This window comes from Falco cherrug, chromosome 6 (assembly GCF_023634085.1).
Source record: "Falco cherrug isolate bFalChe1 chromosome 6, bFalChe1.pri, whole genome shotgun sequence".
NCBI lineage: Eukaryota > Metazoa > Chordata > Aves > Falconiformes > Falconidae > Falco > Falco cherrug.
Window position 1 is genome coordinate 11,411,305 of NC_073702.1, and position 26,623 is coordinate 11,437,927.

Below are 26,623 nucleotides of genomic sequence, written 5' to 3' on the forward strand. Positions count from 1 at the left end.
TGTAGCAGAAACAGTGCCTTTTTAAGAGGTTCATGTTAAGTTTTTCAGAAGCCTCTGAAATTGTAGCTGCTTATTCATCTCGATAATGCTTTCAGTGGTTTTGAAGGGCACTCTTATACCTCCTACTGTAAGACCTTATGTTCTGAATCTATAAGCAAGGTCAGCAATGAGATCAGACAAGGTTGTTGGGGGCTTTATCCAGTCCAAGTCTTAAAAGACTTCCAAGGATGGAGGGTTTTATTTTGTGCTGCCTCCTAAGACAGTAAATGAAAGTGTGTTTATTCTTGTCTCTTCGTCTTACCAAGTAATTTCATTTATATAAAAAGATCAGCTCATAGTACAGAGCTAAATAACTTTCCAAAGTAGCTTTTTTCAAGCAGTTTAGTGACCTCACTGAGTTCAGTTAAACCATTTTTTCTGAGGCAGGTTTTCTGTCTAATCTCTTCATACAGTAATAACAACATTTTTGTATTAAGTATTCTTTTATTTATTAAACAGATGACTGTAAAATCTGATAGTAAGCATTGGGATCATGTAGGGAAAAGGATTTCATAAGAGATGTAAATGCTTTGTGTTTCTATTAAGAATCAATGCATTAAAGAACACTTAAAGATGGATGTACAGCTGTGTTCTCATGCCGTAGCTTGTTGAACATTTGGACTAACGTACGTACAATGACAATTGTAACATAGGGATTAGAAAGCATTTCACAGTAAGTATGAGATCAATTGTATTACAAAATAACGCTGCATACCAGAATCTGGTTTTGCTAATCACAGATTACTATTGGTAATTTTGAACTGCTTTTCCATCACACTTGCTGAAAGTGCCCTCAAGAAATCTTAGTGCCTCTTCCGTTTATACTGAGCTTGATAAACTGTATTTATCATATCTGTGTTTAAAGTCTTGTGCTTATGAAGTCTGTTTGCTTACACTCTTGAATGACCTTGTGCGTTGCAGTTAGTTGTGTAAGTGCAAGTTACTTTCATCTTTGTGCAGGAGCCTGACCAAACAAAGATGCCACTTCCAGGTGCATATGGAAGGGAGTTAAAATTTTTCAGAGGTGCTCAGTGAGCAGATCCTTTGTTTTCTACAATGATTTCACTGGCCGTGCCTGTGTTCTAAGCTTGCCGTACATTCTGTGTGCCACTAGCTTCTGTGATCTCAAAATCCATTTAACGTTTATTTTTAAAAGTTAGAATATTTGGCTTAGATATACTGACATAGTAACTTTCATTTTAGTATTATTTGATTTGAGAGTCCAAACCTTTTTACAATGATGTCTACTCTATAGGTTTCTACAATACAAATGCTTTAGAGAACCCTTCTATGAGTTTTTACAGTGGAAGCATATGTGAACATAGGTCATTTCAGTCTACCACATGCTTACCAGTGTTTGAGGGAGAATGAATAATTCCAGCCCCCCCCCAAAGTCCTATTTCTGAAGTCAGTGTGGATTTAATAAGCACTATTCCAAAGCCCAAAAGGCCTTTACTTCTTTAAATCTCTGATCTCTGTTTCTTCCTAAATGTTTCACATCAAAGAGATGAGTTTTGTTAAATCTAAAGTCTTTAACACATTTTTTGCATCCAGGATTTAGTCCAGTGTATGCATGTGTTAGCTGAGAGCATTCTTCAGAATGCATTTCCACTGAATTATGTGAATCTACTCATATATCTGAAGCTCCCCAGCTGTATAAATATTTGTGAGATTGATAATAGGAATGTTCCGCTAATAGAATGGACAATGAGAGATATACTAGTTGTTGAGAGAATAAAAGCATGTATTGGACAGATTAAAGAGGAAATAATAAAATCCTTTTGAAAACTCAATTAAAGACATGGAAGGGGGGAAAAACAACTGTTGTAGCCTTGAACTAGGAACGCGGTTAAAAGTTTGCCCAACAAATTCAGCTTTCATAGCTTTCAGCTATGTACATACCACAGAAATCGCTGTCTTAAGAAATACATAGCTCTAAATTCTAAATGCCTTTATTTATTAAATAGTCTTCTAAAAAACCCCAACAGACAGTCCCTTGGGAAAAAAAAAAGTGCCATTTAGTATGGGCCATGTGAGAAATCGAGAAATCAGTAACACATTTCCTTTCTCCTGTCCCTGTTGAGGCACAAGGCATTGACTACATTTGGAAAGTGTTAAACCACCTTTTTAGAAGAATGGATACTTTGACAGATCAGTCCATTAAAAATAATCCCCTACTGAAATAGACATTTGAGAGGCTAATTTCAAACCATCCTGAATAATAAAGCTTTTTAGCTGTGTTTACAAACAGTCTTTGCTTTATAGGAGATCCTAAAAATGCTGCTTAGCTTTCTTACCAAATATTACCCTTTGGCTGGTCCTCAACCTGAGTCACTAAATCACTTTATGGTAATGGATTTTCATTTCCAGAGAGTGATCAGCCTCCCTTTCCCTGCCCTTCTATTACCTTGTCTTCATGAGTAACTGCCCCTAAATGTTAGCTTTGAGGCACACTGAACCATCTCTAGCTTCCCTCCACTAATCTCTGCCTAAAAAACATAGAAGGGGAAGAGAAAGACCTTGGTAACTTGGTTTGTTTCTTAAGAAGGAATTAGGGAGTTTGTTTAATGATATCTGAAGCTTTTTGCAGGTTTTACTGTGAAACTGGATTTTTGTGTAAAAGGTGCATTTCAAATTCAGCATCTTCTTTAATGTGATGTGTCTCAAATCACCTTTGTTATATAAAATGCACCTTTTTTTTTTTTTTTTCACGTGCAAAATATCAGATATTGTGGAAACACTTTGATTCTATATCAATCCATGAAATACTAAGTTTACCACTCTTTAGTGAATTTGATGCTGGGTCTATCTCAGCTAGAGGAACTTGGGAGTCAAGTGAAAGTCCAGATGGATGAGGTGGGTTTTTTGTTTTGTTGTTCTTTTTTTTAACAAGCAGCTATTTCCATTCTTTACAACTGCAGTCTTAAGAGCATACAAAAAAATTAATGGGATTTATAGTTGCATATATGTAAAGTAACTATTTCTAGCACATGTAATGCACTTGAAAAAAGAAAACAGAGCATATAGCTTTGTTTCCTTTGCAGGCAATTTTAAAAGAACAAACACAGGTTATTTTGGGAGGTTTTTTTAGCTTCTCAGCTTAATAATTTCACTTGAATAGGTATAGGAGATGTTGAATATGTAATGGATTTTCTGACATCAGTTAGGAGTGAGTAAACCAGAGAACAATCCGCTGGAATCACGAGGGCTTTTATTTCCGATGCTGTGAGCTGTTTGGTGACGACTCATTGCCATGATTTCAGAAGCGATTTGCTGGGGCTGGCTGCCAGTTTTCTCACGTGGAAATACAGCATGGGGGCACTTCTGGCAGTTTGGTTTTCTCACACAGGGGTCACATACCCTAACCACTGAAGTGATTTTAATACGTTTGCACAGCAGATGCATCTTTGCTTTGCTTTGTGTGTTTGTGCCAAAGTCTTCTGAGCCAACTTTTCCCTGATGGTGCAAGAAAGGAAAAGCTTGCTTGGGAAAAGAAAAAAAAAACCAAAAAGCAGAAGAAAAAGCCAAACGATGCTGTTTCTTATTCTGGTGTAATAAGCTTCCCGACCTTCCTGCTCTCTACCTCCTTCCCTGGGAGCCATGCACCACCGTGAGCCGGGCGGCTCTGTGCCTCCTCTCACCTGAGGCAGGTACCAGGTGCGGGCGGCTCGGTGCCGCTAACCGACCGCCCCAGGCGCGCTGCCGGAGTCATTTCGTGTCCCCAATAACAAACAAAACGCGGCGGCCCGGAGCCTTCCCTCAGCGGCCGCCTCCCCCAGGGCCGGGCCGCGATGCGACGTGGGACGCGCCCTCGCCCCAGGCCGCGGGCTGCGGTGCGGGCCTGGCCCCGGCCGAGCGCTGGGGCTGCCGCTGCGCGGTCCCGCTGCCCCTCGGGAAGGGCTGCCGGCTCCCGTCGGGCCGTCTCGGCCGCTTTCCGCCCCGGCGCTGGAAGGGACCGGCCCCGCCTCGCTGCGCTCCGCTCCCCAGCGCTGCCGCCCCCCGGCACACGGCGGGCCCCGGCACACGGCGGGCCCCGGCACACGGCGGGCCCCGGCACACGGCGGGCCCCGGCACACGGCGGGCCCCGGCAGGGGCGCGGCAGCGCGGGGGCGGGGGGCGCCCTTTGCCCGCGCGGGGGCGGGGCCGCGGGGCCGCCGGGAGTGGTGACGTGTCCGCTAGGCCCCGCCCCCGGGCAGGGTATATAAGGAGCGGCGCTCACGCCGTCGGTCTTTTTCGCTACGGGTTTGCCGGCGCCGCGCAGGTGAGGCGCGTCCGGGCGGGGCAGGCCGGACCGGGGGAGGGGCAGGGCTGGGCCGTGGCCCGCGTGCTCAGGGGACCCGGCGGGCACCGGGCCCGGGCGTGGCTGCCAGCGCGGAGGGGTGCGCTTGGGGGGGTGGGGGGGGAGCGGAGCGAGGCGGGGCGGGCGTGGGGGGGCGCACGCCGGGGAGATGGCGACGCGTCGCTTTCCTTGGATCACCCCCGGGCTGGGGAGCGGCGTGACGGCTGCGGTTCGGGGCGCCCGGCCACCTTCCCTCGGCCGCGCGGGCGGCGGCGTGGCCGTCGCGCCGGGACGCGTGGCGGGCGGCGGCGGGGCCCGTCGGGCGCTGTGGGGGCCGTGGGCCGGGGGGGGAGGGCGCAGGAGTGAAAAAATGGCCGCTCGCCTTTCCTGCCCGCCGCGAGCTCCACAAAATGGAGGACGCGGCGGCCCGGGCGGGGTGAGTCACACAAAGGAGCGGGCCGGCCCCGCCCTCCGCGCTGCCCGCCAGCCACACCGGGCCCGCCGCGCCGCCGCCCCGCTCCCGGCCGCGGGGTAACTCGAGCCCGGCGGCGGCGCGGGGAGGGGGCGACGCGAGGGGCGCTCCGCAGGGGCCCCCCGGCCGGCGCCCGCCCGCTCCGCCCCTCCCCTCCCCCGGCGGGGCGGGGCCGCGGCCTCCATCCCGGCCGGGCCTCCCCGGGCCGCCCCTGACCCCCCCGGCCGGGTTCCCGCCCGCGGCGCCTCGGAGCGCGCTCGCACTGAGGCGTAACCGGTGTTTCTGTGGGGAACTTGCAGGTGTCGATTCTCTTTTGCCGAAAAAAACAACTTGACCGACATCCGAAATGGGAAAGGAGAAGACCCACATCAACATCGTCGTCATCGGCCACGTCGATTCTGGCAAGTCCACCACCACCGGCCACCTCATCTACAAATGCGGGGGCATCGACAAGAGGACCATCGAGAAGTTCGAGAAGGAAGCTGCTGAGGTCGGTGGGCCTGTGACATCCCACAAGCTTTCGGGGTGTGGGAGCTAACAGGGGTTTAGTTGCAAAACTTGAGTCGCAAACTGGTTTGCGGCCACAGGGAGGCGGTTTGGTTGCAGCTGCCCGGGTAGCTGAACGAGTGCGCAAGTGTGCTGCGGCCGCGGGGCAGCGGTTAGATTGCAGTTGTCCAGTAGTTGGACAAATGCTGAAGTGTGTCTCAAACTGGGAGTGTAAAATAAGGGAAAAGAAAAGTTTAAAGCTACATCTGCGTAATTACGCCTGGAATCAAAATTTAAATGCGGTTCCTAGCTTCAGTCTTTGCATACGCGTGTAGTTGAGAATAAGATTAAAGAAGTTGCTGTGATAAGGTTTACTTACAAAAGTGAGGAAAGTGCGGATTTTGGTGTTTGAATCTGTAGAAAGTCTTACAGTTCATACTTTTTTCTCTCTGTAATTACATAGGTCTTAAGTGCATCACAGAACAAAACATAGCAGACATTGGGCTGAGTGGCGGTTAAAGCGTTATCACAGGGATTGCATTAGTAAGAGAACTTAAATGTGTAGAGGACACTTGATAGTAGGGCTTAGGCTCAAAGAGATCTATCATAAAGATGTGTTAGTGCAATTAACAAGTTGTCAGGAAGGCTAAACTGTCAACAGGTTAAATAACAAAACGGTTGGCATCTCTCACTAGTAGTGCCAAGTGTATCTTGTTGCTTGTTTTAAAAGCAGCAGCATTTGTCAGTATTAAACCACTTACTATTCTTAGATTTCGCTCCTTGGCTGAGTGTGGTCTGGTCTTTCTGAAGTAAATGCAAATATACATTGTTCTTAAGAAAAGAGGGTGAGGACTTTTTTTTTTTTTTTTTTTTTTCCACAGATGGGCAAAGGTTCCTTCAAATACGCCTGGGTCTTGGACAAGCTGAAAGCTGAACGTGAGCGTGGTATTACTATTGATATTTCCCTGTGGAAATTCGAAACAAGCAAATACTACGTCACCATCATTGATGCTCCTGGACACAGAGACTTCATTAAGAATATGATTACGGGAACTTCTCAGGTATGAAAATAAAAGTAAGAATTTTGGGAGTTCAGGCAGGTGGGTGGGTGGTTGTGGGGCTTCGTGCAATACCTTGATACGTGTGCAGGCATTCTGTAACGAGGGGTTTTTTGTTTCTTTCCAAAGGCTGATTGTGCTGTCCTGATTGTTGCTGCTGGTGTTGGTGAGTTCGAGGCTGGTATTTCCAAGAACGGGCAGACCCGTGAGCACGCCCTTCTGGCCTACACCCTGGGTGTAAAACAGCTGATTGTTGGTGTCAACAAGATGGATTCCACTGAGCCACCTTACAGCCAGAAGAGATATGAAGAGATTGTCAAAGAAGTCAGCACTTACATCAAGAAAATTGGCTACAACCCAGACACTGTAGCTTTTGTGCCAATTTCTGGTTGGAACGGAGACAACATGTTGGAGCCTAGCTCTAATGTAGGTTTGACATTTGTTTATATTAAGAAACGAAACTAGAATTGCAGAGATAAAATGATGCAATTGTAAAATGCACGTTTTTTTAATAGTAATGTTTGGAAGTGTCAAGGTCAAATGACGTCCCAGTGCTTCACAAATTCTTACTCCGCAGTAGTATGCGGAGATAATGCTAAGCTAAACCACTTGCTCTTTTCTAGCCTTGTGCCATTAAAATCGGCAGATGGTTTAATGCCTGGGCTTGTTTTTGTTACAGATGCCCTGGTTCAAGGGGTGGAAGGTTACCCGAAAGGATGGCAATGCTAGTGGAACCACCCTCCTTGAAGCTTTGGATTGTATCCTGCCACCAACTCGTCCAACTGACAAACCTCTGCGTCTGCCTCTTCAAGATGTCTACAAAATTGGTGGTATGTGTTCTCTTCATTGCTTCTCAGTTGCCAGCAATGGGTCGTGTGTGCAGTGGGTCATGTATTGGGACAGAAACGCAGTTGTTTGCCTCAGAGCTGTTGTTTTCAAGTGGAAAATGTGTGGAGTATTTGTTTCAAGTGTTTTTTTTTCCTGTAAGAGCGTATATTCACTGAGCTGAACTGCTAATGTTGCTCCGTTTGCAGGCATTGGTACTGTACCAGTTGGCCGTGTGGAGACAGGTGTCCTGAAGCCAGGCATGGTGGTTACATTTGCCCCTGTCAACGTTACAACTGAAGTAAAATCTGTTGAGATGCACCACGAAGCCCTGAGCGAAGCTCTGCCTGGTGATAACGTTGGCTTCAATGTTAAGAACGTGTCTGTGAAAGATGTTCGCCGTGGCAATGTTGCTGGTGACAGCAAGAATGATCCTCCCATGGAAGCTGCTGGCTTCACTGCACAGGTAATTTTTGCAGCTGTTGAAGGCGTTTGACATGTATCTCTGGATCGTGAAGTACTAGTCTTGTTCTTTCTCACTGGTAGACTAAGCTATAAAGTGACGTAGGCTTGTGTTCTGATACACAATTTGCTTTAAGCAATTACATGAAAAGCCCTGGCTTTGTAAGACCACATCAGCGTTCAAAATGACCCTGGCGTTAACAGAGCTTTCTTGGGTTTATAGGTTATTATCCTGAACCACCCTGGCCAGATCAGCGCTGGTTATGCCCCTGTGCTGGATTGCCATACTGCTCACATTGCATGCAAATTCGCTGAGCTCAAAGAGAAGATCGATCGTCGTTCTGGCAAGAAGCTGGAGGATGGCCCCAAATTCCTGAAGTCTGGAGATGCTGCCATCGTTGATATGATCCCTGGCAAACCCATGTGTGTTGAGAGCTTCTCTGATTATCCTCCTCTCGGTAAGGCAGCTCATAAAATGTGTTAATACTGATGTCTGGAAAAGGTGCGCCTTGGTTTCTGGTTTTGGGACTTGGTGTGTTCTGTAAAGCGTTCAAAGCTTTGACTTCCCGTAGGAACTTGAAAGTGGAACCAAAACTTCAGCGGGACAGGGGCGCGCTCCAGATAATTGTCTCTTCTGTCCCAGCCTCATGCAGGTTACTGTCCTAGAGCAGCGTGGCACTTGCCCACTACCGGAAGCTGCGTGTTGCCGCTGTGCGGATAAGGCTGTGGGAATGTAGCCCTAGACAAAAGTCATAAAACATGTTTTTGCTTTCAGGTCGTTTTGCTGTGCGTGACATGAGACAGACGGTTGCTGTTGGTGTCATCAAAGCAGTTGACAAGAAGGCTGGTGGAGCTGGCAAGGTCACAAAGTCGGCCCAGAAGGCCCAGAAGGCTAAATGAAAATTCTGTACATCAGCTGCCACCTCAGTCTTAATCAGTGGTGGAAGAACAGTCTCAGAACTGTTCATCTCAATTGGCCATTTAAGTTTAATAGTAAAAGACTGGTTAATGATTACAATGCATCGTAAAAGCTTCAGAAGGAAAGGAATGTTTGCGGACCATTTGTTTCGTGGCAGTTTAAGTTATTAGTCTTTAAAATTGATAAATTTTTTAAAAATGGAAACTTGACCAAAAATCTGTCACAGAATTTGAGACCATTAAAGCAGAAGTTCAATGCTACGTCTCTGTGTTCTTTGGGTTAATGGTAAAAGTTCATAGAAAAAACTATATAGAGCCCTGGTGGGATCAGAAAGGACAAATGTTAACTTGAGTATGTTCAGATGTTGCAAAGCCAAATTAGTATTTTCTGAAGAGTAGAGTAAAATTCAGCTGCAGGTTTAGTTTTAACTGATCTAAGCCTTAAAATTCTATGGTGCTTTTTTCTTTTGAAGATGGTTTCTAGATTGGATAGCACAAATACCAGTAACCGGTTCAGTATTTTAGTGCATTCTGTGAGGCACTGAGGTAAACCAAGAAAACTTCATATTGGGAAGTAGAAACGGTGTGAGAAAAAACATTTAACCTAGAAAAACCCTTAATCAGATGTTGAGTTTCCTGTAAGTCTTGCACAGGGATTTTTCTAATTGCCAGCCAGAAACATTTCTGTTTTTCCTGGGGAACTGATGAACTGTCATGTAGATTTCCAAGATGAAACACTTGCATCTAAATGTTTTCTAATACATAGTAAGACATTGAATAGCTATGTTTCAAGAATAAGTTCTGTTCAGGATGCTGCGATGCTTGGCAGGCAGTCTCTGAATGACCCACCGTTACAGCGCCCTGCTCGGTTTTTGTTTCAAGAACAAAGCGCGGAGGAAACCCAGCAGGTACTGCCGCTGCCTTGCAGCAGGATGGCGTGGGGAGTGGGGAGTGTGCGCGGGGCGTTCCCCGGGCGCTGTGAGGGGGGTGCGAGCGGGGCGCTGCGGGGCCAGCACCGAAGGGCAGGGCGGGACTGCTCTGCCATCGCTGGGACAAGGGGGTTGGGCAGTGGGATCAGTCAATTGAAGTGGGCTTGGGCAACTGGTCCAGAAGGTTACTAGTCGTTACTGGATAGAGTAAAAGGCTTACCAGGCTCTTCAAAAACCAACAGCTGTAATAGATGGGGGTTCCAGAGTAAGTGTCTGAATTGGTAGATGGAGACGAGCAGTTAATGGATAACCAGATCTGACTTGCGTAATGGTGCAGCTGTGTTGCTAGCCTTTAACACGGTTTCCCCACAGCATCCCCACATGAGTTCAAAGAGAATGTGGTATCTCTGAAGGATTATTGTTTCACGACACCAGTATGTTTGTTCTGTCTGTAACGGCTATATTCTCGTTTGTTTTCCTTTCCTTCTCCAGCTATGTGCTTGCTCTGCAGGAACCCGTAACATAATCTGTACTGCTTGGATATGCTTGGATAATCCTGAACTGCTATTAATACTTTCATGCTCTTTGTTTGCTTTGGTTGGATGTTTTCTCCTTTTTGCTCACCTTCTGTGTCTTAACTACAGTAAAACCTTGGGAGCAGTGTACACCACGTGCGAAGGTACAGATGAACTGAGTACAGCAGAAGCAAGGGCTAGAGCAGAGCACTTCAGTTTGGAATTCAGTGAACGAATCCCATCTTTACTCTTAAATCCTCCTCCTAAAGGCTTGTTGGTATCCCCAAGGCAACAGGAAGTACGTAACTAAACTTGAGGCAGATGTAACCGTTGCCATAATAAAGTGAAAGTACCTTGCCATATCTTTGCACACGTTTCAGTTAAACGGCTGGCTTTTTTCCAAGAGACTTTAGCCAAATTTGTTCAGCAAAGTGCAAAGTTCTCGTTGGAGGGGAAAGAAATGGCTTTGGCACAAGCTGCGTCTGTGCTGAAATGCGTGAGTTGCATTTGGTATGCATTCCTGTGTAGGTGCAGGATGTTTGGTTTGGCTGGCCACTGCCTGGGTGTGCAACATCCAGCCTGCAGTTCCTCTGCTCCTCGCACAGCATCTTTAGCTGGGTGTAGTTGCTCTACTACAGTTTGGAAACTAACGTGTAATAAGCAACTGATTCAAACTGAAGCCTTAAGGCAAAATAAGGTGTGAAATACAGTGCCGGGTGTTCCAGCGTCTGATTGTAACCAGCGGAAGCTGAAGGGAGGGCACCAGCTGAAGGCTGAAGCTAAGCAAAGTTATTTCGAGAGGCCACTTTCTTCTGATCGGAATAGTTGCAAAAGCTGCTGGGAGAGGATGATCCATGTTAAAATGGCCCGGCTGATCAGGCGCAGGAGTCTGCTTTCTGGTTTGGGGTAGAGGGAGTGGTTCTGCCCCTGTGGGAAGGGAAAAAAAACCACAAATAAACCCAAAAGCTAAAGCCTGGAGAACGGGATTGCAGCTAACAACTTTGTTGTGCACATTAAAAACAAATAGATGCTCGTGAACACTCTGCCTGCGATATTAGCAATTTCTTTCAAGTATTTAAAACCTCAATTTTACACGTTCTGCTTTTTTTTTTTTTTTAACTTGTAGACCAATTTTGCTTCTATGCACTAATGCGATGCCATCTCAGTTCTATTAATCTTTGACTACCTGGGGAAATTGTTAGACTTTTGTAAACAAAATTTGGGAATAAAACTACTTTGGTCAAACTTTTAATAAATGTTAATAGTTGAGAACTGTATTTGTCTTCTGACTGCTTATTTGCTTAAGCAACTTTTACAGCTGTCCTTAACGCTTTCCATCCTGTCCTGCAGTGCGGGCGCTGTTTATACGGAAGCCTGAAAGCATACCGCCATGGTGACGTAGCCAGCTACGACGGCGGAAAACTGGCTAGAACACGAAATTGAATTATTTTGAGTTTTATTGCTGAAGGTAGCAGTGGGGAGCTGGAAAATTGAAACCTAATTTCCTTTCTAGTTGATGATGCACGCTTTGGGAGTCAGGAGGGCTTTTAGTACGCGGAATTACTCCAAAAATGTATTTGACGAGGTATTTGGGGACAGATACAACGAAGCCGCGTCTGCGTAGGGGAGTGGAGCAGCGCAGTCACAGCAGCTGGAGCCAAGTAACCGCTGGCTTTTGTTTCCCCGGGTGAATGTCCTGGGCCGGAATAGAAATGGCTCCGCTCGGGCGTTTTAGGGGCATCTCAGCCCGGCTTATGGAAGGCGAGTAGCCGCAATAGTCAATTTTACAGAAACCACAGATAAAAGACTTAATTCGCATTCTGATTGCAGCTGGCTCAGTGTATTTCGCAAGGTATTGACAAACTGACAAACGACTGTTCGTTTCTCTAAATGCAAACGCATACTTTAAATTGTAGATTTGGTAGAAACAAATTAAACCTTGTCCTTGTGGGTGCTAAACAACTCGATGCCCATTTAAGGACAGCATAAATTCAGTCTGGATCTCACACCCAACTCGCCTGGTTTTGATTTACATTAGTTAAATGCTTATGTAGTGCCTAGCGGGGGGCCCACGAGTTCCCTGCTGCCCCAGCAGCATCCTGCTACCGTGGTTTTTTTAGATGAGGTTACTTTCTCTGGCTATCGATAATTCTTTAATCTTTTATGTTTCAGTTCTTGACACAACAGAATTCAAATCTGCTAGCTTCTCCGCACTGACAAGGTGACAGTTCAGCGTATTTTCCTTGAAAGCAGCTGGGTGAAGGACAGAGGAGAGGTGGAGATAAATGGCTGTGCAGTGCCCCTGTGGGTGGTCGTGGGGGGACAGTGGGGCAGCAGCGGGGTGCGCAAGGTGGCTGCCAGGGAGCTGTGCCCATGCTTAACAGCCTGGATTTCTTCTGCAGGTTTTGTTTATGTCTTCTTTTTAAACAAACCCACCAACCCCCCCGAAGGTAACTAACCTTTCACCGGTGGAACACCCCTCGTGGGCCGAACGCGTGCTTTCAAGGGTGCTGTGGCGGCAGGTTTGCCCTCGCTGCGCTGATGTGCCTGGCTAGGGCGTTCTCCTGGCTCTTCCAAGCGGATCAGCCCAGTAACCTGGTCGTCCTGCAAGAGCATCTGCCAGCTCAGGCCCGGCACACGCACGAGTCCGTGGGTTTAACGTGCCTTTTTTTCACATTACATAGTCACTGGAAATACCCAGAGCCAGCTCACCCCTAACTCGGGGCCCTGCCAGCAGCAGTCACAGTCACTTTTTCCCTTTCAGCCCAGTAAAATCTGGATTTTTCAACACAAAAGGGAAGATCCACAGCAGAGCCCGTTTGCCCCCCCCAGGTGCCAGTTCCGCAGGGCTCAGCGCAGCGGCCGGCTGGGGAGGCAGCCAGCCCCAAACCCACACTGATGGAAAGGCGGAACAAACCTCCCCCGCCGGAGGGGTTTCACTGCAGGGAGGGCTGAAATTTAAAAGAAAGTTTCAGATTCTGCTTACCTGCAGTCACCTGGGCACATCTTAAGCAAAATTCCCATTTTTTTTCTTTGATATATGGGGGGTGTGTGTATATATACACACACAAATGTATATATAACATATATATACACACATATATAAAAATAAGGTGCCTTTCTCTTATTTTTTATTATTAAAGTTGCCAGACATAAAAACCTGCAGTTCATTTTGAAGCTGGATTCCAAGCTAATTCCTTAGTAAATAGAGTAAAAGCCTCCCAAATGACTAAATATTTAGTAATGAATAATATATATAATTATTTAGTTAATAATATAATGTATTATTTAATAATGATAGCTAAACATATATTTAGTAAATGATTTTATAAGCTGGACTATGGTTCTGCTAACAGGACATGGGTATTTTGAAGGAAGAGATGTCGGCTTGTTTGGTGGTAAGTGCTATCTTAGTGTTAAACAAGCCCTTAAATAGCCTTTCCCAGAGGGGAAAGAAAAAAAAAATAGATTAAGTGTAATTATAGGTCTGCTCCTACTTGACTGCTATTTCTCGTAGTAATAACTAATGTTATGTAGTCTGCTGCTAGAGTGCTTTTATGGGCGGCAGCACCCTCATTCTTTGGGGAAGGAAGGGATGCGCAGAGGGACCAGGGAAAGGGAAGAGCAACCCTGAACAAGAGCTCTGCTCTGCCATGGCTGCTCCCGTGGCCCCGCGCCAGGGCAGCGGCACCGCACCAGCCCGCGGCCACCCGGCCGAAGCCCCGCGAGGTGCCATGGGACAAGGACAAAAACCTCCCTGAAGCAGCCAGCCCAGCGGTACCAGCCACAGCAGCCTTTCCACTTGCGACTCCAAAAAGGCCGTGCTCTTCTGACACAAGCCGCCACCTGGCCACACCTAGCAATTTTCAAGTTAAGCCACGTAAAATTGCGACCGAGACCAAGTGACAAGCTTGTTGCGAGCTCCCCTCTCTCCTTGCTGCCCTGTAAGGCGCGGAGGGAGCTCATTTCCCACCTGGCTCCGTGCCTGCCCTTCAGTTAACCACATCAAGTGCTAAATCGCTTGGAACAAGAACAGCGTGTGCTGATCCGTCCCCAGGTCCCCAGTGGTGCCCGACCGGCCTCCTGGGGCTTGTGCTGGGAGCCGCAGCTGATGCTAGACGTGAGCGCCTTCTCCCTTCGCTTCCCCCACCTCCCGTCCCCGCGGCAGCACCGACCTGTGCCAAGGGATGCTCGCCCCGGGGAGCCGTTGGCAGCCCGCTGGGGCTGGGGGCAGCCCCGCAGACCCGCTCCCGCAGCAGGGAGGCGCCGGCTCTGTAGGGACACAGATGGGGAAGGCGAGGACACGTCTGAGCCCGTGATTCACAGCTGAGCACCTCAAGGAGACGTCACAGGCTGCCGAGGTATCTAGACTTAGGTCTGCAAAGAGGTGAAGAAGTTGTAGCCTCCAGCTTTCAGGCGAGAAGATTTGCCACTGCCGCGCTGCCTGGCACAGAGGTCAAGGCCCAGGCACCGTGTGTGGTGGCTACACGGTGGCAACCATGGAGGTAGAGAGCTTCTGGTGGGAATCCACATCTGTCTCCTCCCTCAGAGTTACACATGCAGGGTTAGGTTAAGCCTACACGTCGGTTCGGAAAGGACACAAAAGCGTAATTTCGTTTCCCTAAAGCATCCCTGTCGCTACGACAACAGATCAAGAACCAACCCCTTTTTCTCTGCCCTCTCTGTAACAGCAATCGCAGAGGAAGTCTTCCATCCTCCAGCTGAACGCTCTGCTCACCACCAACGTTCAGCACAAGTGGGGAAAGACACGTTTCATTTCTCACTAGCCCCACGAAGCCACAGCAAGAAATGGAAACAAACACCTGGAAGGACTCTGAGCAGCAGGGGCCATGGTTTTCGGGGAAGCACAGGGAGCAGCTCCCTGGCGGAAAGAGCAGCTCCTGGGGGACAGCAGATTCCTCCTGCAGCCACTAAATGGGCTCTTGAGATACTTGTCACTGGGCAGAGGAGCACAACCTGGGAGGAGCAGGCAAAGCTGACAAACCCCTGAGCGTCTGAAAAATGACTGCAAGTGAAGATCATTACTTACCAGAGTGCAAGAGCGATGCTCAACTGCGAGGCACAGGCCGTGCTTGCAGGGTCCGGCGAAGCAGGGGACTAAGGCAAAACCTTTAGCACAGCCACTGCTGCATCACTGCGAACACTCCAGCAGCACTGAGACCGTCAGAGATTGGGCAGTGACAGCTTTTAGCGTCTCCTAGCCTCAAGCGTCTTCCCGTTTTTATTTTGCTCTCATCTTACAGGCAGAAATAAAGAAAAGATAAAGAAACTGCACAGTCCACGTACCATATAAAGTGAAAATTAGAATAGGAAAGGAAGACAACAGTTGTCCTGAAAATCTGGTACACGATAGAATGGTGGGGATCTGAGGAAATCTGGCTTAGGGAAAATTGCTGATCACCAGACCTGCGTTCTTTGGGGCGGGGAGTGGGGGGAAGACACACTGAAACAGAGAACACAGAGACCCTTGGTATGTGCAGTGAGTTTGGCCAGCCTCTCACCTCGCGCCCTACCCTCCCTGCTTGCCCGGTCACAGTCAGGGCTCCAGCAGGACAAAGCGCGACTCACTACTGCGGAGCCAAGCAGAAGCAAGCAGACACCCGTGCCAAAGGCAGGCGCCTCTGGTCCTGCCCTTCACGTCCTGCCAGCCGTAGCGAGACCATAGGACCTGGGAGGGTCCAAGCTCACTTTGTCTTCACGTAAAAACCAAACTTTGGGCCTTGTAACAAATCCCCAGTGGAGTCAGAAAGCAGACGGCATGATGCCTGCGTCCTACCTGCCCATCCAGTTTACAGCGGATTATTTAGCCTTTCCACACAGGGTTTTCTTAAGAAAATTAATAGCACTACTTGTAGCCATGGTTTATCACGTTAAAAGGCTTCTCGAACAAGAGCTGTTCAACAAGCAGATGTTGCAGCAAGCCCAATACACCCGAGGAGCAGCCAGTCCCCACACTTGTGCACGTGCCAGGTTTTCCATTCCAGCAAATACGAACATCATTAACCCACACACGTGAACAGAGGACACCCCGTCTTAACAAGGGAGCTCACCGGTGGCCAAAGACCCACTTGACGCTGAAATACAGGCAGCAGTTGTTACAAAAGATCTGCTGGAAAGCAATGCAGTCATGCACTTCTGACTTCAGTTTGCCCCGGAATTAACTCACTCTCTCCCCTCTTTCTAGCTTTTAGATCACGGCTGTGCATTGTTAAACTGCTAAAAGTACGAAAAGCAAAAGTCCGCTCCTTCTGCTCTTCCTTTGACACCAGTACAGCCCAGCTCAGTGGAATCACCCTTTCCTTTTACGCCGGTGTGCGTGAGACCAGAACCAAGGCCTTTGTAGCACAGAAGTAAGTTTAGCAGAGAAAGCTGAGGAACAAGTGTTTGCTTTTGTAGCAGGGTGCAAGGGCCTTGCCTTTCAAGACACATTACTGGAAGCAAGGTTTTTCCTGTCAAATGACTGCTTACATGAACTAGGAAACACAGTTTTGAGATTGCACAGTCAGCTTAGCAGTGAGAGGATGAAGGTGTCAACAGGGCTTCCTTCCTAGTCTGTAAAAACCGTATCTGAATTTTTACAGACATAGGTACATCAAAACCAAACACGACGCACAGATAATGCAGTGGAGAAAGCACAAAACTTTCTTGATCAGAAGCACTGCTGATTTGACTAGACAAGAGAGGTACAGGATTCGGGGCTGCTTTGGATTCACATGGCTAGAATTTCAAGAGCACCTTACCTGGAGCCCGAGTTACACCACAGAAAGGGCAGCTGCCTTCCTTATGCTAAACTTAAGACTTCCAAGGTTGAAGTAATTATCTGAGCCAACAAAACTGAAAGGAAAATAGGCCACAGACATGAAGGGGCAGATACACTTGAGCTTTTCTGAGCCATTCTGCTTCAGCCTGGAGAAAAGGAGGCTCAGGGGAGATCTTATCACTCTCCAAGTACCTGAAAGGAGGCTGCAGGCAGGTGGGTGTCAGTCTCTCCACCCAAGTAAGGAGCAACAGGACAAGAGGAAACGGCCTCGAGTTACACCAGAGGAGGTTTAGATTTGGTATCAGGAAAAATTTCCTTGCCGGAAGGGTAGTCAAGCACTGGAACAGGCTGCGCAGGGACGTGGTGGAATTGTGTTGGAAGCTGTTCTGTACAAGCCAAAAGCTCAGCACCCAGAGATGCTTTCAGGCAGACAGATGATGCCCAAAGGCAAGCTGTAAGCTCTGCCCATCCTGCTGCACGACAAGGGTCTCTTACTGACAAAAAGGATTTGCTCTGACTCCTTTCTCTGGACAGGAAGAGAACCATTCACCCAGAGTAAACAAGACAGAGAAGTCCAGGATCTGAATTTCAAAATGACAGATGCATATAGAGAGAGAGACGTATTTACGGTTTACTTTTGGACTCAGTGATCTTAAGGGTCTTTTCCAAACCAAATGATTCTGTGATTCTATGATCTAACTGCAGCAAAACTTGTTCCCAAGCACATCTGCCCAGTCAGTTCAGAGGATGTTCAAAATGAGACTAGCGTCAGATACTGCTGCCTGTAAGGCAAGGATTCAGTAGATGCACAGCTTGAATTTAGTGTTTCTTGATGGCACACGAGAAACTGACTGCCCAAAGCCTTATCTCATTCAGATGCAAGGTATGTTACTGTCAGTTGCAGGACCGGTGCTGACGAGAAGCCCCTGGTCCTGCTCCCCTGGCCCCCAGCACGTCAGCCTGTTGGTCACCACACTGCCCGGATCTCAGGCTCCTGGGACAGGTTCCAACGTCTCCCACCTTCCTCAGCACCCCGGCCGAGGCAGCGAGTCTCACTACAGTTGCCTTCACCAGCTCCACCTTACCTGCCTGAAATGTGACCCAGTGAACTGCCAAGGCTCTAGCGAAAGCTAAGTGACAACCAAGATCTTCAGCAAGTTTCAAGATAAGCTGTATTTATTTTAAAGGAGGAAAAAAAACACCCAGGATACGGTGTTTACATTCAGTCAGTCTCTTATGCAAGTTGCAATATCTGTGGTACACACTTTCATAGCTAAGTGTCTCCTACTGGCTGAGAGCACACTGAAACTTCAGACTGCGTGTAGCTGCTGCACAGTGACGAACACAAATACTCAAGTCAGTGGAACACACTTTCCAGCTCAAATCCTCTGGCGCTGCTGTGGTTTCAGCATGGTAACATTCCTTACTCATTTCAGAAGAGCAAAACGCTGTCCTTTCCAAGATGCTTCAGAACACATTTTGACTATCTGACATCTTCCGAATGAGTGGAATTTTAAAAGCGATGCCCCCGTCTTTTCATTTGGATAGGCAAAATCACAGGCTGTGTTTACGTTCCTGAGCATTTACTTCAGGTTTGCACATTCATTGCCTCTGTTCTACTCAATGACACTGTCACAGAACACAACCAGAACTGCTTTGGATCCAGCCAGCGCAGGCTTTCTCTCTGAAGAGGCTCGGAAGCACAGGTGATCTTGCCACGTACCCTGGCAGGAGGGGTACGCTTCCCTACGAAGGTGATTTAACACAGGCACTCTGGCTCCTTTTCAGAAAACTGCTGAAATGTGTTTTTAGGAAGTTGCTTTCTCTGAGTGCGTTTCCCCTGGTAAATACTGGCCAGTCTGAGGTAAAACTTTTCGCTTCTCTGTCTTCTGGTGATGGGTTTTCACAAATCTTAGCAGGTTGACGATAGCAGCTGGTGTAATTCCAGGGATGCGGCTGACTGCGCCGATCTGTATGTGGAAACAGGAACAAGTTAGCCTGGAACAAACCTACACACTGGAGCTAGTGAGAAATGAGATCAAAACCTGTGGGTATTCCCTTCTCTGATTCTTCTCACCCCCCATGTCCGTTTGGAAGACAGAGAAGGGATTTCATTGCTGCTCAACCTTGCTGAGTCCCAGTATCTTACCGTCCGGGGACGGTTAGAGTCCAGTTTCTCCCGCACCTCTGCTGACAGCGACGCATCGACGGCGAAGTAATCTATGTCCTCTGGCAGTTGGAGGGCTTCATCACGACGCACTTCTTCTATTTCCTGCTGTTGATTGAGTACACACCACTCATAAGCAGCTGTGATGGAAGATTAGAGAAACAGGAAGACCAGAAATACATGTTCATGTGAAACGGGTCACTTGCAGGAATGCAGGACGAAGAATGAGCAATTCCACCGAGACAGTCAAAAGCTTCTAAGGAAGTTTCCAGCCTCACAGACTAAAAAGCCTAGTTCACATCACTACTCTGGAAGAAGTTGTGCTCTATTTGTTACAGGAATTAAGGTAACATGGGTCAGCTTTTCCTCTCATCCTAGGAAAGGATGGTCTATCTGACAGAGCAGTAAGGAGAAAAAACCCAGGAGCGAACACAAATAATTGATCTCACACCGCAAAGTCAAACACAGGTGCCTGCATAGGGCTGTGGCCTATGGCAGAAGGTACATGCTCTCATCATAGTGCTTCATTTCACTAAGCAGCAACATGAAACACACTGGGATGAACAGACTGGCTCTCCCCTTGCTGAACAAAACGTGCACAGATCCCACTAAGAGACTGTAAGTCTTGTACTCTACCTTCTATTTTCAATCTCTCTGAGAGTTCTCTCCATTGAGCAAGCTTTCCCAGGGGCTCTGGGACAGCCCTTGCCAGAACTTCCATGTTGGCCTCCGGACACTGAAGGACTTCAAAAGCACTGTGGAGAACAAGAGTAGATTTTTATGGTAGGAAGGAGTCACTTGCATAAGGCAGATTTACAGCTATTCCCAGTTCAAACTTGCGAAGATTTCAACATAAGCCAGAAAAACTGCAGAGCCAAGTTTACCTCTGTACCACCTCCTCTCAGTATGCTGAAGAGCTGTTAAACTCCTAAAGAGGGGCTCTTAATGAAAAATGAACAGCAAGATAGAAGGGACAAGGTAAGGGCACCAAGGGGTACCTTCCACACAGAGACAGCCAGGTCTTGTCACTCATTTAAAACAACAGAAAAGGAAAGATAAAGGATGAGTAAGGGAAGCAATGGCCTTTGCGTACAAGAACAGCTACCATGTGACACTAGCCTTAAATCAACGGCTGCTTTACCAAGCTTCCAGCGAAGCATCAACCCGCTGCAAAATCATCACCACTTGGTGACACTCTCAATAAGGACAGCAAGAAATGAGTGGCCCAGTAGAGTACCCCCTTGTTTTGGTAGCTTATGCCATCATGAGGAAACATGGTGTAGTAAAAAAAACAACATCACGCTTATTCTATAGGCAAACACTACACGTCTCTCCCCTAAAGGCGATAAAGCTGGAAATCTTGGACAAAGGGAGACAAACGGACAAAGGGAGACAAACGGACAAAGGGAGACAAACGGACAAAGGGAGACAAACGGACAAAGGGAGACAAACGGACAAATGCTGTGAAATCACTAGCCAGAAGTGCTAAAGCAAGCATAAGTCAGACCAGAAAGCTTCAGCTCTTAACCTTTACCTGACAGGTGACCTTCGACCTCTACTGATGGGAACTTCTGGTATTAACTGGGACCATTTGGATATGCTGAACTGAAGGGATTTTAGTGTCGCAATTCCATCCTCTAAAGCAGCTCTCATCTTAACTGCTTGTTCATATCGCTGCTGTGACACACACCTAGCTTCTTCAAAACCTGCAGAGACAGATGGCATACAACACAATGGTCTACAGCCAGGCAGGGCTGCTCACTGCAAGCGCCACCACAATAAAATACCTCTGTGGGTGAGCCTGGCATCGGCATTGTCAGGCCGGAGGGACATGCGGAACTCCACACGGCTGGTGAACATCCGGTACGGCTCACTGGTGCCCAGACTGGTAAGGTCATCGATCAGGACACCAATGTAGCCTTCGGTGCGACTGACAACGAAAGGGGGCTTGCCATGAACCCGTAGGCAAGCATTGATCCCAGCAATCACACCCTAGGCAGACAGAAAACAAACAAAAAAATATTTATCGGTTTCTTTGTGGCTAAAATATCAGCACATCTACTTCCAGAGACTCGTGTCAAGCTGTACTCTGGAAAACGCTATAGTCTGCGCTAGTAATCTAAGCAGTTTCTTGTGATACTGTGAGTGTCTGAGGAGCTTCTTGGCCCCTGCTGACATGACTAGAGACAATTCCCACATTTTTCAATTATACCCGTCGACAGTCTCCATGCTGAAACATTTGACAGTACTTCCAATTACTTTTATTACTGCAGTCTCAGTAACAGCAGCCATAGGTGCTACAAGCAAAAATATCTGGCCAAGTCTGGAATCAGAGCGAGGAACAAATTTAGGAACACCTCATCAGCACAAGACAGGCCTAGCAAGACTGTATCGAAGACAAATGGCAGGGCAATATCCCTTTCTGAGCGCTGAGTACACATGATCAGATTCACCCACCTGAGCTGCAGCTTCTTCATAGCCTGTAGTGCCATTTATCTGGCCTGCAAAGAAGAGGCGCTGAACAAGACGAGACTCAAGAGAAGGAGTCAGCTGACGAGGATCTAAAAAATCATACTGCACCCCATAGCCTATGACAAACAACAAGACAGATCTTATGGGAGGAATTTTGAAGGTCCCTATTTATCAGCAAAGGCAATCAGTGGGGCAGAACAACTTAGGTTATCAGCTTTTATTTACGATTTAAAACCAACTGAGGAACAATCCCTGCATTCAAGAACAAACTTTGTTTCGTATTTCCTTTGTTTTGCTTTAAACAAAATCTGGTTTTTTATTAAATGGTAACCATTATGACAAAGAGATTTTAAACTATTCACCCCCCTCACCTGGCTGTAGTATCTTGGCGTTTTCCAAGCCTGGGATGGATTTGACCACCTGCTCCTGGAGCTCAGGTGGCAGCGTCATTGATATGCCTTGCGGGTAAATGACATTGGAGTCCAAGCCTTCGGGCTCCAGCCACACCTGATGTTCTCGGTTTGGGAAGCGCAGAACCTTTGACTCAAGAGAAGGACAGTACCTGCAACAGCAAATAGCATCACCTGGCATGGAGAAAAAGTAACTTTCCAGTAGCAAAGCAAGAAAGACCCCCAGTTTCAGACAGACTGTCCACTCATGCCGTTGACAGCCTTGCATAAAGCCACATACTTACCGCGGCCCCCTTGTTGTCTCCCTTATATGGTTGTTCAGGTGGAGGTTATCATGGATAATCTGCTGGGCTTTCAGGGTAGTGCGAGTCAGGTAACATGACAGCTGATCTTCTGGCTGAAAGAGGCCAAAGCTCACTTTAAGTTAATCCAGTCACAACAGTGCACCCTCACTAAACAACTCCGAGGCTCTCCAAGGACTTTTCCATGACAGTTGGCTCTTGCTTCCTGGAGAGATGGGTAGTGCTGCCATACCTACTGTACAGACAGACGTGAGCAACCGAGAGCTTGAGCAACATGCCCAAAAGCAAACCAAGAACAGAACTGAACTTGGGAGCCCAGAATTCAAGTTCTATTCTATACATTGTATTCCTAATTACAGGATGGATATTCCTATTAAAGCAACACATTGTATCACAGCATTCCAGTTAACTACAGGAATTCAAAGCTCTGAAGTAAGAGGAGCAAGTGCCGACCCTACAGCTAACAGCCAGTTAAAGCGATTGGTGAAGGAAAAAAAAAAATATCTCTCAAAACCCTGCACTAACATGGCAAATCCAAGGTCTGCGAAAAAAACCCCACCAGGTAAAGTATTTCACTGATTTTTCTGAGAGTCAATAGACTCACATTCAAAATAGTAATAATGTTGCACCTCAACTACTCCTTAAAACCTCTCCCTCACACACCAATGACTTCAAGTCATACTACTTTTGCCTCCACCCTGATTATAATAGACTATTGCAATTCCTGCACACGCTGCGGAAAATTAATTCCTGATAATTTATTCCGTGTTTGCTGTTTAACTACATTATGTAAGAATGTCATCCATTTCCCAGGATTTTCTTTGGAAAACTGAGTTTCTTCTGCTTTTAAGTTACATGCTATCTGTGAGCTCTGTGGTTCGCTCTATCCTTTCTCTTTCCTAGTCAACACTATTACTGATCTCTAATCTCAACATTTTCATCTTACTCCAGAGCCGGGGTAACAAGAAAGACATCATAAATCTCCAGAACAGAGGTCTAATACTCGAAGTGTTTTGTAAACCACCCATGTAACCAGCACATGAAGAATACTAACAGTACCATATTGCACACAATTCTGATTCTAAAAGTAAAGCAATTTTCGTTCTCGAGTTGAGAAGTGAGAGGAAAAAGGTACTTGCTTTCAAAAGAAAACAAACAGTTTCTTCTTCTTGTGCACTGAGAGTTCTCAGAAACCTAACACCTCCAGTAGGAATACCACCCAGCTCCCTTTCCCAGCCATCAACTCCCTGGCTGATTCCGAGTATGACATTCCCCGTAGCACCCCCCGCCTGGCTCTCTGTGCATTTGCTGTGTGCCATCTCACCTTGATCCACACAGCCTCACTGAGGAAGCTGAATGGCACCGGAGGATTGTCAGCTACACGTTCCTCCAGACCACGGAAGTCAATCGTATCTTTGGCAAGTCGGGGTGGCGTCCCAGTCTTCAGCCTGCCCATTGCAAATCCCAGCTTCTCCAGAGTCTGAGCCAGCCCGATGGCTGGCTGGTCCCCTAGCCGTCCAGCTGGATGCATCTCCAGTCCAATGAGGACCATACCCCTCAGAAATGTACCAGTGGTCAGGACAATACTCCCAGCATGTATTGTGCTCCCATCCCCTGAAACAGCAAGTTTTCAGAGATGCACATATTTTAGTATCAACAAAGCCCTGGTATTCTGGTGTTTCTGTCAAAAACTAGACGAACTGTTCACTGAGAATTCATCCATCTTTTATTATTTAATAAAATCAGCATTTCAATAATAAAAGCATTAACAGTAATAATTGCAATAAGCAGCATGTGGTTATTCCTGTATTCTTTTTACTGCTAAGCACATTACCCCTAACACAGAAAACCCACTCCTGGGAAAAACTCCTACGCAGGCCGTTATTTTGGAAAGCTTGTTTACTAGAACAGCAAGGGGTAATAAAGCACGAGTCTGCTAGTAATAGGATACCACTACCCCATAACGTCGTTGGCAGCATATGCCATTTACAAATAAAATCTCAAAACACAGCATGGAATTGAGCATCACTGGCCTGAAGAAAACTAAACTTACGTAACCTCCGAACATCCCATCAATCTAGGTATGCTTTTCATCGCATTACATTTAATAACCTAGTTTAGTTCGCACTTGGCCTAAATCACCTCTACCAGCCAACTGAACTTTCCCACTGATGAATCAGAAACGATTACCCCCGAAGGGCTGCTCTCAGAGTAACTGAAGGCGCTTACTGAGTTACTAGCACGTACCCAGAAGGACTCCTGTGACTCGGCATTTCCCAGGATGGTCTGGTTCTGGCTCTGCCAATAGAAGATCCTCCACAGATGCCTCGTGAACCGTCAGCAGTGGTGTGTTGAGGATTTCTTTCTGTCATGAAAGGAGTTACTGCAAGAATTTAGGACGTTATGAGACATTTGGGAAGTCCCAAACCCAGCCGATTTCCGAAACACCTATCACCCTCTTCCCTTTTCCGTTCTTACCAGGTCACTTGGCAGACACTCAGTTACTGTACTATCCTGATCTAACCAGTAGAACTTCCCGTACACAGAGAGAGTTTAAGCTCAAAAGAAACCATTTGGTCACAAAGCCTGACCTGTATATAAAATGTTAGAGGAATTTTAAACTGTGCTGAGCTCTACGCTGCATTAAAGCACCAAAGAGAATGGTATCTAGGTTTGGTAGGAAAATATTAAAAAATAAATTGCTCCTCCCCATCATTCTCTGTAGTTCACCCTAGTACTTCAGATTTAGAATGAGTAATTCATTCTAATACTCCAGCCCACAAACACACTCCAAAAAAATCGCTCCTGCCTTTCCCGCTCCCATTTAACAGTACCTGCCGTCTTCACCAGGCGGTACATACAGAAAGCTCCCGTGCACGGTTAAGGTAAACAGGGCAACCTCGGGGCCGCCCTCAGCAGCGCAGCCGCTCCCAGGCCGCCGCCCGCCAGCCCCGGTGCCTCACGGGTCCGGGGAGCCCGAGGACCCGGGGCCGCCGCCTCCCGCTGCCGCAGCCGCGCCCGCTCGCTGCGCAAAGCCACGGCTAAGGGCTCTGCCCGCCCGGTCCCGCCCGCTCTCACCTGCATGGCCTCCTTGTAGCGGCCCCGGTCGATCTGAGCGCGGAGGCCCCACACGGCCGGGCCCTTGCAGCGGTTCAGCACCTTGTAGTGCACCCCGGAGCGGTCGCAGACCCGGCCGCACAGCCCGTCCAGGGCGTCCACCTCCCGCACGAGGTGCCCCTTCCCGATGCCGCCGAAGGAGGGGTTGCAGGACATCTCCCCTGCGGGGGACACCCCTCAGCGCCGCCGCCCCGGCCTAGCGGGGAGGCCCGAGGCGCCCGCGGGAAAGGGGCCGGGCCGGCTCCCCGCGGTACCGGCCCCCCCCACCCCCGCCGCGGCCGAGCGCGGCCCGACCCCCCGGCGGTACCGATGGTGCCGATCCTGTGCGTGAGCAGCAGCGTGCGGGCCCCGCCGCGCGCGGCGGCCGCCGCCGCCTCCGTCCCCGCATGGCCCCCGCCGATCACCACCACCTCGTAGCGCGCCGCCGCCGCCCCGACCTCACCGCCCGCCCGGCGGCGCCCGGGCCCCGGCCCCGGGGATAGCGCCAGGCGGCGCCAGCCGCTGCGCAGCAACATGGCGGCAGCCGCGGCCCGTCCGGCACCGGGGCGCGCGCTGCGGCCGGAACCGGAAGCGGGGAGCGGGCGCGCGGGATTCCTCCGCGCGGGCGGGGCCGCGTGCCGAGCGGGCACCCCCCGTCGGCGGGGAGCGGCCCTGGCGGGCGGCGTCTGCGGGCGGGGGCCCGGCCCGGCGCCCTGGCGGCTGCGAGCGGCCGGAGAGGGGCCGGGCGGCGGCAGTGCTCGCGTGCCCCCGCGCCGCGGGCAGGCGGGGCCGCCCGGGGGCAGGAAACCGCTCCGAGGGGACGGGCGGGAGGCGGGCGGCCGCGGGGTGGCCCGGCCCGGCCGTAGCCGTCGGGGTTCCCCCGCGGCCGGGCTGCGGGGCGGGAGCGGGCACAGCCGGGCAGCGCAGGCGAGCGCGCCCGCCGGGGGTTTCGTTTCCTCGGCGGGGGCGCGGCGCCTGGAAGAGGAACTGGCCTGAGGCGAGAGGCGGGACCCCCTCGCCCCGGCGCGGCGCTCGCCCTCCTGCGGGTGCGGGTGGGCAGCGGTGGCCACGGACGGCGCCGGCGGCACAGGGTAGCGGGGCAGGCGGGTGGCGCTGCCCGCAGCCCGGACACAGCCGCGACCCTCCGGGCGCTGCGGAGGGACCGGTCCATCCCCCGGCGCGCGGCGCCCCACCGCCGGCGAGAGCCTGCGGGCCGGCCCGGCGGGCGGCCGAGCGGGGCACCGTCCGCCAGAGCGCCCGCGGCGCGGAGGCCAGCGGCGGTGCCCGACGGGGCGGCAGCCACCCGCCGCGCCTGTGGGAGGTGCTGTCGCGGCTCGGCCTCGACCGCCGGGACGCGTCCGATGCGTCGGCGCTGGTGAACCAGGTCGTCCCGCAGCTGATCCAGGCCCCCC

General features: G+C 49.3%; 2 protein-coding genes across 2 annotated transcripts; one reads left to right on the forward strand and one right to left on the reverse strand.

Moving 5' to 3' along the window:
* The first annotated feature begins 4,162 nt into the window (after nucleotides 1-4,162).
* On the forward strand, nucleotides 4,163-8,800 carry EEF1A1 (eukaryotic translation elongation factor 1 alpha 1). The gene is made up of 8 exons (XM_055713522.1): nucleotides 4,163-4,300; nucleotides 5,090-5,280; nucleotides 6,158-6,337; nucleotides 6,464-6,760; nucleotides 7,014-7,164; nucleotides 7,369-7,625; nucleotides 7,845-8,079; nucleotides 8,397-8,800. Exons 2-8 carry the CDS (start codon nucleotides 5,137-5,139, stop codon nucleotides 8,519-8,521), a joined length of 1,389 nt encoding a protein of 462 aa, XP_055569497.1. The 5' UTR covers nucleotides 4,163-4,300; nucleotides 5,090-5,136; the 3' UTR covers nucleotides 8,522-8,800.
* Nucleotides 8,801-17,918: 9,118 nt separating this feature from the next.
* On the reverse strand, nucleotides 17,919-26,017 carry MTO1 (mitochondrial tRNA translation optimization 1). The gene is made up of 12 exons (XM_055714321.1): nucleotides 25,540-26,017; nucleotides 25,194-25,393; nucleotides 24,363-24,480; nucleotides 23,440-23,729; nucleotides 22,098-22,210; nucleotides 21,775-21,965; nucleotides 21,389-21,519; nucleotides 20,719-20,923; nucleotides 20,466-20,637; nucleotides 19,568-19,686; nucleotides 18,914-19,071; nucleotides 17,919-18,734 (listed from the first exon to the last, which is right to left on the reverse strand). The coding sequence occupies exons 1-12, from the start codon at nucleotides 25,745-25,747 to the stop codon at nucleotides 18,573-18,575; spliced, it is 2,067 nt and encodes a 688-aa protein (XP_055570296.1). The 5' UTR covers nucleotides 25,748-26,017; the 3' UTR covers nucleotides 17,919-18,572.
* Between the last annotated feature and the right edge of the window lie 606 nt (nucleotides 26,018-26,623).